At 43.6% G+C, this 14,581-nt stretch overlaps 1 protein-coding gene across 10 annotated transcripts in view; it reads right to left on the bottom strand.

Annotated features, from left to right (window-relative positions):
- abi1a (abl-interactor 1a) overlaps window positions 1-14,581 on the bottom strand; it is a 40,515-nt gene that overhangs the window by 22,520 nt on the left and 3,414 nt on the right. For all 10 annotated transcript variants that reach the window (XM_035142472.2, XM_035142475.2, XM_035142474.2 and 7 more), the window contains exon 2: window positions 7,884-8,051. In XM_035142472.2, the coding sequence (XP_034998363.1) occupies window positions 7,884-8,051 (168 nt within the window). The remainder of the gene's footprint in view (window positions 1-7,883; window positions 8,052-14,581) is intronic.

The raw sequence follows: 14,581 nt of genomic DNA, 5'->3' as shown, positions 1-14,581 counted from the left end.
CTTGATGGAGGCATGTGCTCTGCTGGGTGACATTCTAGTTTATTCGAGAGGTTTGGGTTTTGTTCATATTCTTGAAAGAAAGACATGTTTTGTTTAAGCATAAATATATACACACACATTCCATTTTTCATGATTTCCTGTTTCTTCTTCTTCTTTGCTGTAAATAATCCCATGACCCCTCAGCTCAATCTTGTGACCCACTGGGAAGCCCAACCCCCCCAGAAACCACAGCTCTAGGGCACCTTGTTCTACATTTCAACACAAAGGGCTCTTCCAGTCACATGCCTGTTTTCTCGAGCCGCTTGTTCTGACCGTGTCCGGCCTCGTCTGTTTCGAGCTGTGCAATCCAACACTCCCGACTCAGCGCTGAGGCAAAAAACGGCTGTTGGAGCAAATGCCTCTTTGTCTGGTCTGTTTCTCAGCCTGATTACAGCCCATTACAACCGAAGCCCGTCATCTGCAGAGGCAAACACGGAGCTGTTAGTGCAACACGGAGCATGTCGGAGCCTCCATGTGCACTTGAAGCCAGAATGCGGGGGGGGTCAAACTCCCCGTGGGGAGTTCCCTGTTTGGCAGCTTCTTGTTTAGCATCCCACAAAAAAAAAAAAAAACTGGATTCCTCTGGTAAATCGAACAGCCCGTGTGTGTCATGGCTGAGCCAGAAGCGGAGGTTGTGACGACTGGACAAGTGTGAAACCTTGGAAATGTTGTCTCTCTCTCACTCTCTCAGGAGAGAAAAAAAAAACAGGACTGCATGCCAAGGTCGAGGCTTTGTTTGCTAACACAGCACATATGGAAACACCTCGGCCGACTTTTGCCAATTTAACTCTGGGCTGCGGCCAAAGCAGCGTTCTGACTGAGCTCTAGTTTACGTAGAGGCTGAGAGTGAAGCCAGATTTAGAACAAGGGAGATAACAAACACTAAATCTCACAGCTGCAAAACCGCCTGCCACGGACGTAACTTCCTCATCAGTCGTGTTTACGAGGAGCCTTCAAATAATTGCCTCGATTATTCTTATAAAGGGAAGATCAGAAGAACAGAGGTGTAATGATTAGATGTAATTGCAGAGCGCTGTTAAGAGGGAAAGATTGCACTGGTGGAAATGGTGATGATGCTGGGAAGAGGTCGTGGAAGGAGAAGCTGGAGAGGAAGTAACAGCCGAGCGGAAGACTGATGATTTACTGAACAAGTCGCCACCATCACTCAATCCAATTTAAACTCTATTCATGCAGGGCAGAGTCGTGATGAATGTGCCACACGTCACATTCGAGGCATTTCAACTCACACAGACGTGGCAAGGAGCAGATACAGCAGCGACCTTAAAAGGTCAAAAGTCCTGATGAATCAAATGATCGAGAGACAAAGAGTCAGATTTTGACAGTTGGTTTATTATCAGAATAATCGATTTAGTAAAACTGACATTCGGTTTCCGGCTCTGTTTTTGTGCTTGTATTTCTTTCAGGTTTTGGGGCTGTTATTGGACGACCCCTTCATCACTCCCTGGGCAAAACCAATCATTACCTAATAAATATTCAATTAGAATAATAATTCTAAGGGGTAAAGATTTCTGCAACTCGGTACCAAAAACAAAACCAGCCTCTCAAATGTGAAGGTTTAATGTATTTCTAATATTTTTGTGACTGAGTGAAAGGTGTGAAAACTTTAAATTGGTCTTTTGGAAACTATAGCAGACAATATTTTCACACTATACGCACCAGGTCTTGCCCCAATAATATTAAATCTAATCTCAAGGGCTGCGTTTTTAATCTTGCTTTTAAAATCATAGTGAGTCTGTTTTATGATTCTGATGCCTGTCGTCACATCATCAGAACATTGCACATTTGATCTTTTATTCATGCTTTTGTTATTTTCCTTTGCCAGGATTATAGAGCACATTGTCTCAACTCCTATTGTTTTAAACTTGCTTTATAAATAAATCTGACTTGACTTGATTATTTTCAGTAGATCGAGAATAGTGAAATGAGAAAAAAAACATTTGTTGAGGTCTTAGTTTCATATCATTTGAAAGTGCCCGTCTTTGGGCTATATTTGGACAAACCTGTACATTTGAAAACATCCTCATGAGCTTTCAGAACTCGTTTCTCACAGTTTCACATTGTCTTTTTCTTGTTTCTAGGCATAAAAATATAGTAAACAGAGACTGAAACCGAGCTTTCTAACATGAGCCTTTGAACAACAACTGCCTGGAGGCAACGGACCACACAAAGTCCCGGCCACGCGGAACGAAAAGTTGCTGTAATCCAATGAGAAAACGAAGACGTGTGTAGAATAAGTGTAAATATTCAACAGTGAATAAAACAAATATACTGACAAACTCTCACTGTGGGTTTCACAGCCGTGCAAGTGGGAGAGAGACCACCAGGGGAGGCAGGAGAGAGAGAGACTGAAATACACAGGCAAGCAGGGGGATCACACACACACACACACACACACACACACACACACACACACACACACACACACACACACACACACACACACACACACACACACACACACACACACACACACACACACACACACACACACACACACACACACACACACACACACACACACACAGAGTCAGAGCTATACGGCTTCATTTCCTGTTTGGATGGATGCCATTCTTCCTCGACGGGAGGTCAAAAAGCCGCCACTGCAGCACACAGACACAACCCCAACAGTCTTTGCTTGTGTGTGTTTTCATCACAGCACTGCACACACAACTACACACTATACATAACACACATAGACACACTGGAGTGCAATGGCATGCAGCTGTACCTCCAAGGAATGAGAACTGGAATGAAAAAACTCACACGTGCCAGACTGAGATCACAATAACAAACTGAATCCCTATTTTACACACACACACACACACACACACACACACACACACACACACACACACACACACACACACACACACACACACACACACACACACACACACACACACACACACACACACACACACACACACACAGCCAGCTGACTCTTGTGATCAGATAAGAATATTGTGTAATTGTAGTAATTGCTTCATAGTGAAGCACACAGCTGTGGGAACAAACTGGCAGTGTGTGTCTGTGTGAGCTGCTTTTTGCATCCAGCCCGTTGTTGCGCAGCTCCGTCACTGGTCACTGGGTTCAATCGGCCTGCTCCGGATCTAAGCCACTCACACAGATGTACTGTTGTGAAATGCAGCCACACCCATCTACCCACCAGTTGCTTTATCACACCATCAGCACATCTCCATGTCCACTTGAGTGATAATCAATGAAGTATCAAATTGTGGTATAATTTACTGTTTGGGCCGTAAAACAGGTTCGGCCTCTTGCACTTCATTTGATTTCAGTTATAGTGTTTTTTTCTGATGCTGCATCATCGTCTCCCCCCCCCACTTGAGGTTTCACTGATCAGTTGTGGCCTGAGAGTGACTCAGTGTTTCCTCCCTGACTGCTGCTCTGGTGACGAGAGGAAACATTGGTCATTTGTTCTTGCTAATAATAAACAGCTCAAGCCAGACTTTACTGAAGAAAAGGCGAGGGGGATCTTCACTGCACTGAAAAAAGGTCCTGCACACATCTGCACACATCTGCACACAAACCTCTGAGGGGGTTTTCATTTACTGCTCAGGGAGTGAGTGAGTGTTGCTGAGGTCGAACACATCACTGGCTATTTTCAGCTCCACAGTTTATCAGTGATGACCCGATCTTTGTTTTGTGTTTATAACCATAAAGACATTCCCTCATGTGATATTACACCAGGCATATTCAAACAGTTTGAATTATTGATGAGAATATCAGCTTGATTTGAAAAGTTATAACTGAGTTTAAATAAGTAAAAACAATTAACAGAGTATGTGACATTATCAGCAGCCATGTCTCATTCATGACATCACTTTCTAAATGAAACTGTCCCAGGCTCCAATAATCTGACTCTGTCAGCTGAATGACTGCTACCTGTTGCCATGACAACAATAACTATTTCTGGTTTGAACATTTATACCACAAAGTTTAGTTTTTATTTTAAAGAATGGGTCTATATGGTGCAGATCATTTGAGGAAACAGCTACTCCATGAAACCTCAGAGCTCTGTAAAGGGGGGGGGGGACATTCATAATCAGGACACAGGAGCTGCAGAATGAACACTTGCACACACACACACACACACACACACACACACACACACACACACACACACACACACACACACACACACACACACACACACACACACACACACACACACACACACACACACACACACACACACACACACAGTATTCTCCCCCTGTCTTTCCTCTATTCGAGGGTATCACAGAGAGGTTCTCAATGTGAGGCATTTTCTTCCGCCGGACGGACAAAGCGCTCCCTGTTCGCAGCCGCTTAGCAGCCACTTCACACGCAGCGCAAGGTGGAAGCCCAGCGAGCCACTCTATTCTCCCATCAGCCTTTTCCGCCTCAGCGCTGCAAAGAGACTCTGGATTGTGAATGACACAGACAGCAGGGGAGGAGACACGTAAACAAACACCTGACAGCTCACACTCCAAAATCTGTGCATCGGTGACGCAACACCAAGAAAATGCATTGAAGCTGCTCAGCGAGGCGGCAGCACGACCCCGACATGCACTGAATATCAATGAGAAATTACCTTTAAACTATGTTTCAATGCACTTCTATGATAACTCCTATGATTCAAAGATTTTAGAGGATTCGTCGAAAATGAAGCTGAATAATTTCTACTCTTGATTAAAGTTCAAATAATTAGTTGATTAATCCAGAAGGTTCCCAACATGAGGGTTGGACCCCCCCACTGAGGGGCCAGCAGATAACTCTGTGGGGTCGTGAATTATTAACTGGTTAAAGGGCAGGAAGATATTATTTTGCTTGATTACTGGGTATTGTTAATCTCATTACTTGGATAAAACCAGAGACAAAAATCTTCATTGGTTGAACTGGTCACAACAAGTCAGCTGATAGAAACTTAATTGACGACAATATTTAAAGTCAGTAAATCGTTCAAGCTGTTAATTATGTTCATATTATGTTTTTTACATGATTGCAATTAATTCCTATTTCACTTCACACTGTTAATAATTTGAAGAAGTCAACTGAAACAACAATTAAGCAATAATCCAAAAGAGAAAAATATCTTGACAAAGAGGATGAACCATTAGTTTCAGCCTGACAGTTTTTGAAATGCATTTTTTAAACAAACTTTTTAAAAAGCAGACAGAGGTTGAAATGATTAATTATTGATTAATCAAAGCGCTCTTGTGACCAATAACTGAGCCAAATTATGCATCTGATACGTTCCCTGTTAGTCCCTGAGCAATTCCCTGTTCCCAATATCAGTCTCTCCTACCAGCACAAGCAAAAGACAAGACAAGACGTGTTGTATTACAGCACATAACCCTCTGTATTCAACCCAGTGGGATGCATCAGTTCCAGTCGGAGAAGGGCCACCACCAGGCAGACACACCCTGACCAGAGGGAGACCCACGTCAGTGTGGGCAGACCAATGGAAACGGCCCTGACGCCAGACAACGTCTCACCACTGACTCACTGACACGTGAATGTAAGCGAGCTGCGTCCTGAGGCATCTCCAGCTTCAGGCATGCACGGGTACAAGAAACTTGAAAAAGGGATTCGACTACGGTTTGATTATGTTTAGCCAGTGAATTCTGAAGTGTGTTTATTCATGCTAGGGAGGATTTATCATATTTGAACTGGCACGGGAGAACTTTCTATCCTTTCCTCTCCGTTATAAAAACAACATGAACCCCGCAAGCTACAGACTTTCCTCTCCCTCGTCCATTCAGCAGAATGCAGCACCGTCCTCGAGGGCCGGAGCTAATCTCATGTCCATGAGCAGTGAGAGCAACACGATAATGATCCACCTCTGAACAGGACAGTGGAGAGCAATAAAACACGCCCACAGCCTGTAGAGCTGACAGGCCGGCCTCTTTATTATTAAAACAGAGATACGCTTCATTACGGCAAACGCATAAGGACCTCGGCCCTCGCTAATCCATAAAACAACAACGAGACGGTGATGGAGACGTTCTGAATGAAAGAGTCAGAGCTGCTAAAATCATTCATAATTCCCAGGGATAAATTAGAAAAACACAAGACGGATCCACAGAGCAGCTACGATGAGGATTTGAATTAAATTTACTTTCCTGCATTTCTTCAAACCAAAGCAGAGGGAGCACACATCTTCGTTGACCACCAGCTGACCCAACCTGACATGATCTAGGTCATCTTCACCATGGCGTCAAAACATACACAAGCATGGGCTGGAATATAGGAAGTATAGAATTTCCCAGGCGCTAGACAAGAGACGGAGACGGCCGCACATCAAGACAGAAGTCCAACAACATAAGCTAAACCGAAGAATTCACTGGAAAGAAACAGCTTTTCTCACTGACGTAAAGCACCAGATCTAACTGTCTTTCAAAGGCTTTTCTGATGTAGCCTGCAGGGGTTGTCGTGGCAACTAAAACAGGCGGCGGCGTCATGGTGACCTTGGTATCGCCTGAATGTTATTTGTCCGGATATTGACTCAAAACCTGAAGGAGTGTAAATATGCCTGCTCTTCCTTTTCTTTGCTTGTCATGATCCATCTTCCATTTCCCTCTGCAGGTCCCTCTCTCTGATTCGCCGGGTCTCTCTCTCTCTCTCTCTCTCTCTCTCTTTCTCGCCCTCACGTCTGACAAGTCCTCTTTCCTTCTATTAGACTGAAAGTCTGACCTTCGCTGCTCCCTGCAAGAATTTCTGGCAAAGCTCTGTCAGAGGAAAAAGAAAGATAGCGGGAACAGGAAGAGACAAAACCAAAGCAGCTAAACCCAACACCACCATGACACCACATAGTGTTTTCGCATTAACAAGAAACTACAAAAATGTATTATTTTCACAATAATTTTTCATGATTGGATTCAATCATGTGTGTCTTCTGTGCGATGCAGGTTTTTGTGAATCTAATCTACGAGAAGCCACATGGCTGGAGCGCTCTGTTTGATTTGTCTGAGCCCTTAATGCCTTCATTGGATGAGCAGTTGGATTTACCTGCACATGGCAGAGGCCTCATGCTACACAGGGGAAAAGGTTAGGAAATGAAAAAAAGAGCGATTTATTCCACAAAACCATTTGATGCACCTTTAGGTCAGTGGAGTGACGTGGTACTGGGTTGGCCAGCATGGTTAAAACCCTTTTTCAATATAGATGTTTATCACAGTAGCATGATAAACCCACAAGAGATCTACTGTGACTCAACATGACCTAAACGTGGCCTGTTGCTTGATCCCAGCTTCAAGTCGGCTACATCACATCCTTTTAAAGACAAAAATAACTGGGACCAATGGCTAAAGACAAGAATATTAAATAAATTGACAAATAAAAATTGTTTCTTCTTCTTCTACTACTACTGCTGCTTCAACACACATTCTGGCATGGTTAGATGTGTCTGAAGCAAAACCTTGAAAAATAAAAACAAAAGCTCCAATATCCATCGCTGATGTGATACAGGTTTGAAAATGTAAATTAATCACACACAAGACTCCTGTGTTAAGGCCTTGATAATTACAAATTGAGTGTGTTCAAACTTTGTGGTAACTATGGACGTTGTGCAGTGTGTTTGTTTCTCGACAGTAGCATGTTAGAAAGCCACACAGAAAACCAGTCATTCGGCCAAACACACAGCCAGTCAGCCACTGGGACAAGAGTGAGAAGCTAATAAAAGGAACCGTGGATATTACAGAAGGCCTCGCACTGTGTTTGAAAATAACCGAGTCAGTGTGAAAGTGAGAGGAGAAGTGGGAAATGTGGGACACCATTCTTCACAGCTGTATGGTTTGTGGTGTGTGTCGTTCTCTGACCTGGGAAATGTGGTTGATGGAGGACTCCATGCGCCGCAGCTGCGAAGCCTGGATGTCCAGCAGCTGCAGCACATTGTTGGCTAAGGCATTGATCTGGTAGGCTACGCTGGCCAGGGACTGGGTGGTGTAGGCTTTGGTCTCCTCCAGAGCTTTCCTCTTGTCCTCGGCCTGTGCACAAAAAAGGGATTAGAGAGGGGGGAAAGAGAAACAGATGAAAAAAAACACCGCTGGTTGAAGAAGAACCCAATTACTGTTAATATCATGTAACAGCCTCATCCATCTTTGAGCTGCAGATCCAGGTCAGGTTTGTGGTGGATTCGGGCCAATAGAGCCGCCAAGACCTCCGATCCCCAACGACTCTCTCCCCTGATACTACGCTCTGTCTGGAGGGATTTAGGATGATATAACGCCTCCTGCTGCAGCAGAGGTACTGAGTGAGCGGCTAACTTCTAAACAGCTTGACATCATTTTACATTCTTGATGTATTCACCAATAAAATGCTTAATTTCTGTTTTAATGAGAAGTTTTGCCGGTGACCATTTGGACCGTTAAATTATCCAGAACTCCAGAAAATGTAGACTTTTAATTTGGCTTCAATATTTGATCTTCACTCCAGATAAAAAACAACCAAACCCCAAAATACCAAGATATTATGTTAAAACAAGGATATTGGTTAGAAATTATTGCTCAACCATTTAGCCATTTCCTTGCTCGCTCACAGCTGCAAGGGCTAACAGAACTGTGCGCAAAAATACATGTTTCTAGACGATACTCATGCATGTATATGACATAAGGAAGAATAAAGTGGATTATCTTTAACAGGTGGCACAGGATGCTTTTGAAACTAGATAACAGTGGATTCAAAGTACATAACGCTCAAGCAGTTTGTTTCTTGGCTTTACTGGGCCCCTATCTAGCCACTATGCTAATATACTGAAGCAACTGACTTCTAACTTTGAATATAAGCTTTTCCGAAATAAATTATACACACATTTGAAGTCATGGCTGACGGAGCAGCATGAAAATACTCTGCAGAGGACATGTTCTTACAATAAGTCCTGTCACACACTGTTCCACTGCATTCAATGATGTAAGTTCCGAAAGTGGCCCGACCACACAAACTGTGGTAATGACACGTTGTCGAAAGCCACCTCGCATCACATCAAACAGACTGAGGCCGTGAGCTGAGCTACAAAATGAGCCACCCTGTTTGATCTTGGTGGACTCTTCCCAAAGCAGAGTCTTAAGAGCAGTGCCTGGAGGGCACTGGGGTTTGATAACAGGCTGCCGAGGCATGGGGGTAGATGGTGGAGGAGATGATTACTGGTGATGGAAAGCTATGGGGACTGGAAACCAGAAGAAAGGAGACATTTGATCACCAGAAGATGGGAGGAACGGACGAACGTTGGAGAACGACCATGTCACTGCATGCCTCGTTACTGATCCCACATGGCAGTACGTATTTAATCCAGTAGCGATACATACGGCTAAAAGCTCTACTGGTAAGCTCCGGCCGGGTGAGGAGGTGACAGTGTTGGTGGTGTTTCTTTTAGCGGGAATCAGAGCAGCAGATGTGTTGTGTGATAACAGCCTCAGGAGGGAGGAAGCAGGAGAGATTCCTCCAGAGGGCTCGGAGCAAAAGGCCATCTGTTGAATGTGTGCAAACGCAGACACCTTCTAATGACACGGCAACATGCCACGTGGGAGATGATGTAACAGCTGCAGGAGAATATGTGAAGACAACAAAAACAAAGAAAGAAAAGAAGCTTCACACCCATGATGGCGCTTTTTTTTTTGCAGGAGGATGCAGTTTTTGTTGGGATATGAGACTTCAGATTACTGAGCCACATGTGCTTGCCTGTGCAGAACCGCTGGCCTACATTTACTATCAGGCTGCAAGCCAGAGACAGTGTTTATTTTACGAAAAGCACAAACATTTTTGGGCCTTAGAATTTTATTTCTACAGGAAAATACATTTAGGATACATTTAGTAGAAAACATTGTTTTTCGGTGTGTGACTCACACTAGGGGCTAAAGGTGGATATGGCAATGCATATTGAAATTTCAATATTAAGAAACTGCTAAATGTGTTTTTAATCAATACCTTGGAGCTGTGAAAGCAAAATAGATGCTTCAGTGCTCAGATGCTACAGTAAAAAGAGCACAGTGTTTACATGTCTACATTCTGTGTTTCTTACAAACATATTTACACACAGTCTGTGCTTCCATCCAAAGCACAACATGTGATGTTGCTTAATTCAATTTTCTTCAATGGCTGCCATTGATGCCTTTTATTAATGTCAATTTCCATACTATTGGAGCTCATCAGCCACTCTGCCTGAATGCTCCCTTTATTTCTCCATGTAAGAGATGAATTCTGTTTCATTTTGACTCAAACTCAGACAGTTTTATAACTAATGGAAAAAAGGGTCCGTTCTGTTGTCTTTCACCCACTTCAAGATGCTGTAGCACAGAAAGACGAGCCTGTATCATCACCTCCATCAAGGAGGTTCTGTTTTTGCCCCCTGGTAGAAGGATGGGGCATCGGCCGAGAAGGAACCGGTATTTTTTACATTTTCACCATTTCCCAGGGAATACTTCACGGATCTTGATGGAAAGAAGCAGGCACGTTTGGGGGACTGATATCTATGAGTGCAATTTGGTGCAGCGTCATTGACTTTAAGGGGGCCGTGAGTGCCATTCCAGTTTACAGATGTAAAGCTGTAAAACCAGGCCTTAAAACTAACCACCACATTTCTCGTTGTTTCTTTTCCCAAAGGAAACAGTGGCTGCAACAACGAAGTAGTGACCGTACATATACTGAATGAAACGGGCTACAGCTGATCTTTAGCATCCTCTTAAATCATACAACTGTTAATCTGTTGCATGACACATCATTTTAGGGGAAGAAATAAACTGATTCAGCAATAGTTGAATGGCAGATGGCAGATTCATCTTTTTTTTTGGCACTTCTGGATGAACTGATCTAAACTGCATTAGCTGACAGAGCTGTGATGTGAGGTCAGCGACGAGCGCTGGGCGGACAGATGTGACACTTGATTGCATTGCCAGTGCGGCATCTTAGAGCCTTTGCTTGTTCACGCATCAGAGGTCGGCTGTGTACAAATCCTCAGATTAACCAGATTGGTTGTTCAGTTACCCAAGAATCGGCACTCGCCATGACGTCCATCTTCAGCGAGAAAACGTTACGGTGGATATTTGGAGGAATGAGAGCAAACGTTTGCCAGGAGAAGAACAAAGCGAGTGCTTGCTCAGTACAAAAAGGTAGATAACAGCACGGCAGAACTCGGTGTGCTCTACGGCAGCAGGGGATGCAGAGAATGAGGCGAGATCCCTTTAACGCTCCTGGGGCACTTTATCTCATATTTCGGAGCTGAGTAATGACTGAGTGAAAGAGTTTACAGAATATCTAGGCGGTGGCAGACAGGCCGTCAGCACCTTAGCTGGGTTTAGAAAGGGTGTATCGAGGAATATATAACGTCTGGAGCAATAAGGGAGTGGCAGCCACAAGAATGGATTCGTTTATTGGGAAGTTTTTGAATCTCCTGAGGTAAAAAAAACTGGATTATTACACCATTCTCACACAGTCACCAATCCAGTCTGGCAAGATAACGGCCGGCAACTGCTGAAGGGTTGTTTTTCAACAGGGTGGTGCACTGCTTTGCTGTCAGGCTTCTTTGAGACAGTAGGAAGGAAAAGTCCAGACTTCCTCCCAGAGGATAGAAGCTGTGCAGGGGTCAGAGGAGGTGTAGCTGCCCCTTCACCCAGAAGCCTTCATGGGCAAAACTAGGAAGTGGACAAAATGAGCATTCTTCCTGACTGCATGGCATGACTCATAGAAAATGTAGGTCGTAAAAAATATCTAACAACTCATGAGGGGTTTTCACCAAGCTGTGCAATCAAAGTCTGGAACAAGACAGACTTAAAATAAAGAGTCTGTCTAAAACACATAACAACCGTGTTTCTGCAGTTCTACAGTCTGCCCCTGCATTCGTTCAAGCACATTGGAGTTTCTCTGCTCCCACTTGTCCGCAGGGGAAATGCACTCGGAACAAAAAAGAAAAAAAAAACACTTTCAGGAATGTGTGGAATTCTGGGAGATGTCATACGTCTCTAAACATTCAAGTGTTGTTGAAGAGCTCCGCCGTGGACCACAAGTGTCAGGGACGAGCTCGGAAGAAGAAAGAAAACAAACACTGAAATGGAGTGAATAAAATGGGTTTATTTATCTCTTCTGTAAACTGGAACCTCAGCAGGAGAGAAAGCTACAGTCCAGAGCAGAATGAGTGATCTGTGAATCCAACTGGAAGGTCGTGGAGCTCACATGGCACACTGGTCCGTGTGATGAATCGACCGCTGATTACTGCAGATCGGACACGGTGAGATAAGTGAGACAAGAGGCAGCTGAGAGCTGACGCTCAGTGAGTTGTTGTATTGATGTGGCTGTCTTACATTCAGCTGATTTGGAAGTGAGACAGAACAAATTAATATGACAGTTAAACATATTCTATCAGCAAGATTTATACAAACAGACACCAGGATTTCCCCTCAACTTTCAAGATGCTGAAATGTACATGTATTGGTCATTCTCCTTGATGTAAGCTCTCTAATCCGGACACAATGCTGGTGGTCTGATGGTCTGATACCCAGTCCAGAACCAGAAAGGCTATTTTTACACTGGTATTAGATCGGTAGTCGGCATTGGCCAATACTTAAAGTCCAGTTATCGGAATTTGGTTTGGAAAAGGGAAAAAATTGTATCATCATCATTTAAAATATTGAAAGACACCTCATCATAGAGCTATTAATCCTAAATAGGCTACAAGAGAAAATATCCACCAGTTGAATTTATGAAACTGTGGGAAAGTGAGAGACAGACAAGGTGGTGACACCGGATCGTGTGAGGAATACAAAGGACCAGAGCTTCAGTCCTTCCTTGAACCCGGGTCTTAAAAAAGAAAACACTCAGCTGTACGATAGGTGAATTTATAATTTGCTCTTCCTCCAGTGCGACACACGGAGGCTGACTGAAAGGCCATAAGGTCCACCTGACCTTGAAGAACTGCCAGCATACAACTGGAAAAGCCTTCAATATGTCACACAGAGACACCAAGGGGAAGTTTGCATATGGAGAAGAGTCATTAACCTTCCTCGAGTGACTTGGTAATTGGTGCATCAAGGTAGAACGTCATTGCTCTGGGGCTGAGACTACACATCCTTAACTGATTTATGTATTTCTCAGTGTTGGATGCTTCTGCCTCACATAAAAGTGGATTATTCACATTTCTCTCTACAATCGAGCCCCGACTCCCACGTTCTAACCAGCTTGGGGCAGATCAGTTCAACGGTCTGGACCAAACCAACTCCTGTCAGCTGAGGGGGAGGAGTGACAGGTGGTCAAAAGGATGAATGGGCCTGGCTGGTAAGCTGAGAGCCGCTAGGCCTCTCGACGCTGCGAGAAAAAACAGGCCACTACACATAGAGAGAGAGAGAGAGAGACAGACAGAGAGAGAAGCAGGGAGTTGGAGAAACAAGGACAGGAAACAAGGACTCAGGATAAACCCAGAGAGAGGGAGAGAAACCGAGGTAAACCTGGCTTTCTTCTAGAGGAAATGTTCACATGAGCTCTTCTTAGGAAAACAGCTTAGGGCAGGTACAGGAAGGATAAACAACCAGAACTATGAAGAGCAAATCCCTCTCTGTATGTCAAACTCCTGCATGGATTACAATAGACTGTAAATAAAGATGTATTCAAAAATCAAGCCAAACTATCCTGGAATATGGGCACTACCATCTGACATTGGATGATGTCATTTGGAGTCAAGCGATGGCAGAGTGGAGCCAAAGAATCAAGGTCCCGTTGAAAAAAAAGCCGTGTAATTATTTTGGTTGATGTCCAATATGCTAACATGGAGAAGGCGGGGTTTACCTAACATGGAGGCAGCCACCAGGGAGTGGGCGAGATGTTTTCACTTCCCTTTTTGGAGCGGCCATGTCGCCCATCTTTAAATACACTCTGTGATTACAACATCCATCATTTCAAAACGGCTAATTTAAAGAGCAGCCGGGACTTTTCCGTTCAAATAGAAAAAGTACCAGTGTGCGTCCTGTCACATGTTTTGAGCTTACAACACTTATGACGTCTTGATTTACCACATCTCACTTCTGTTTCCCCTATTCCATGTTACCGTTGACGGTTTGATAAGCAGATGCCCGATTGTGACACAAATTTCATTTGAAATGTATAAATATCAGTGTAAAAGCATCGTCAAACTACCTGTTTCAGACATCACTTATAGCGCATGTTTACTTTTAAACTGCTCCTTTCTTTAACCGTCTCATCAGCGTTTACAAGAACTGTGTCGCACTACCGACAGTCTTTCTAATTCAGAAATAAATGGTTAACTAATCGATTAGTTGGTAATAAAATTCTATTAATAAATAAATCAAATAATCCCCAGTTCTTTGTAAAATGTGAGGATTTGCTGCTTTGCTTTGGTTTCGTCAATTCTGACATTATCACTATAACTGACTATATTAAAGACATTTTATGGTACGTGATCCATTGATATTCAGAATGAAATGGAAAGTGGAGACTAAATTCTGATAGAATCGGTTTCAGCTCTGCAGAAATAAAACAAAAGCTAAACAGAACAATAAAACCTGAATGCAGGTGT

Source organism: Hippoglossus stenolepis, chromosome 19 (genome assembly GCF_022539355.2).
Source record: "Hippoglossus stenolepis isolate QCI-W04-F060 chromosome 19, HSTE1.2, whole genome shotgun sequence".
Classification (NCBI taxonomy): domain Eukaryota; kingdom Metazoa; phylum Chordata; class Actinopteri; order Pleuronectiformes; family Pleuronectidae; genus Hippoglossus; species Hippoglossus stenolepis.
Note: the sequence above shows the minus strand (reverse complement) of the source record. Positions and strands in the feature narration are given on the sequence as shown.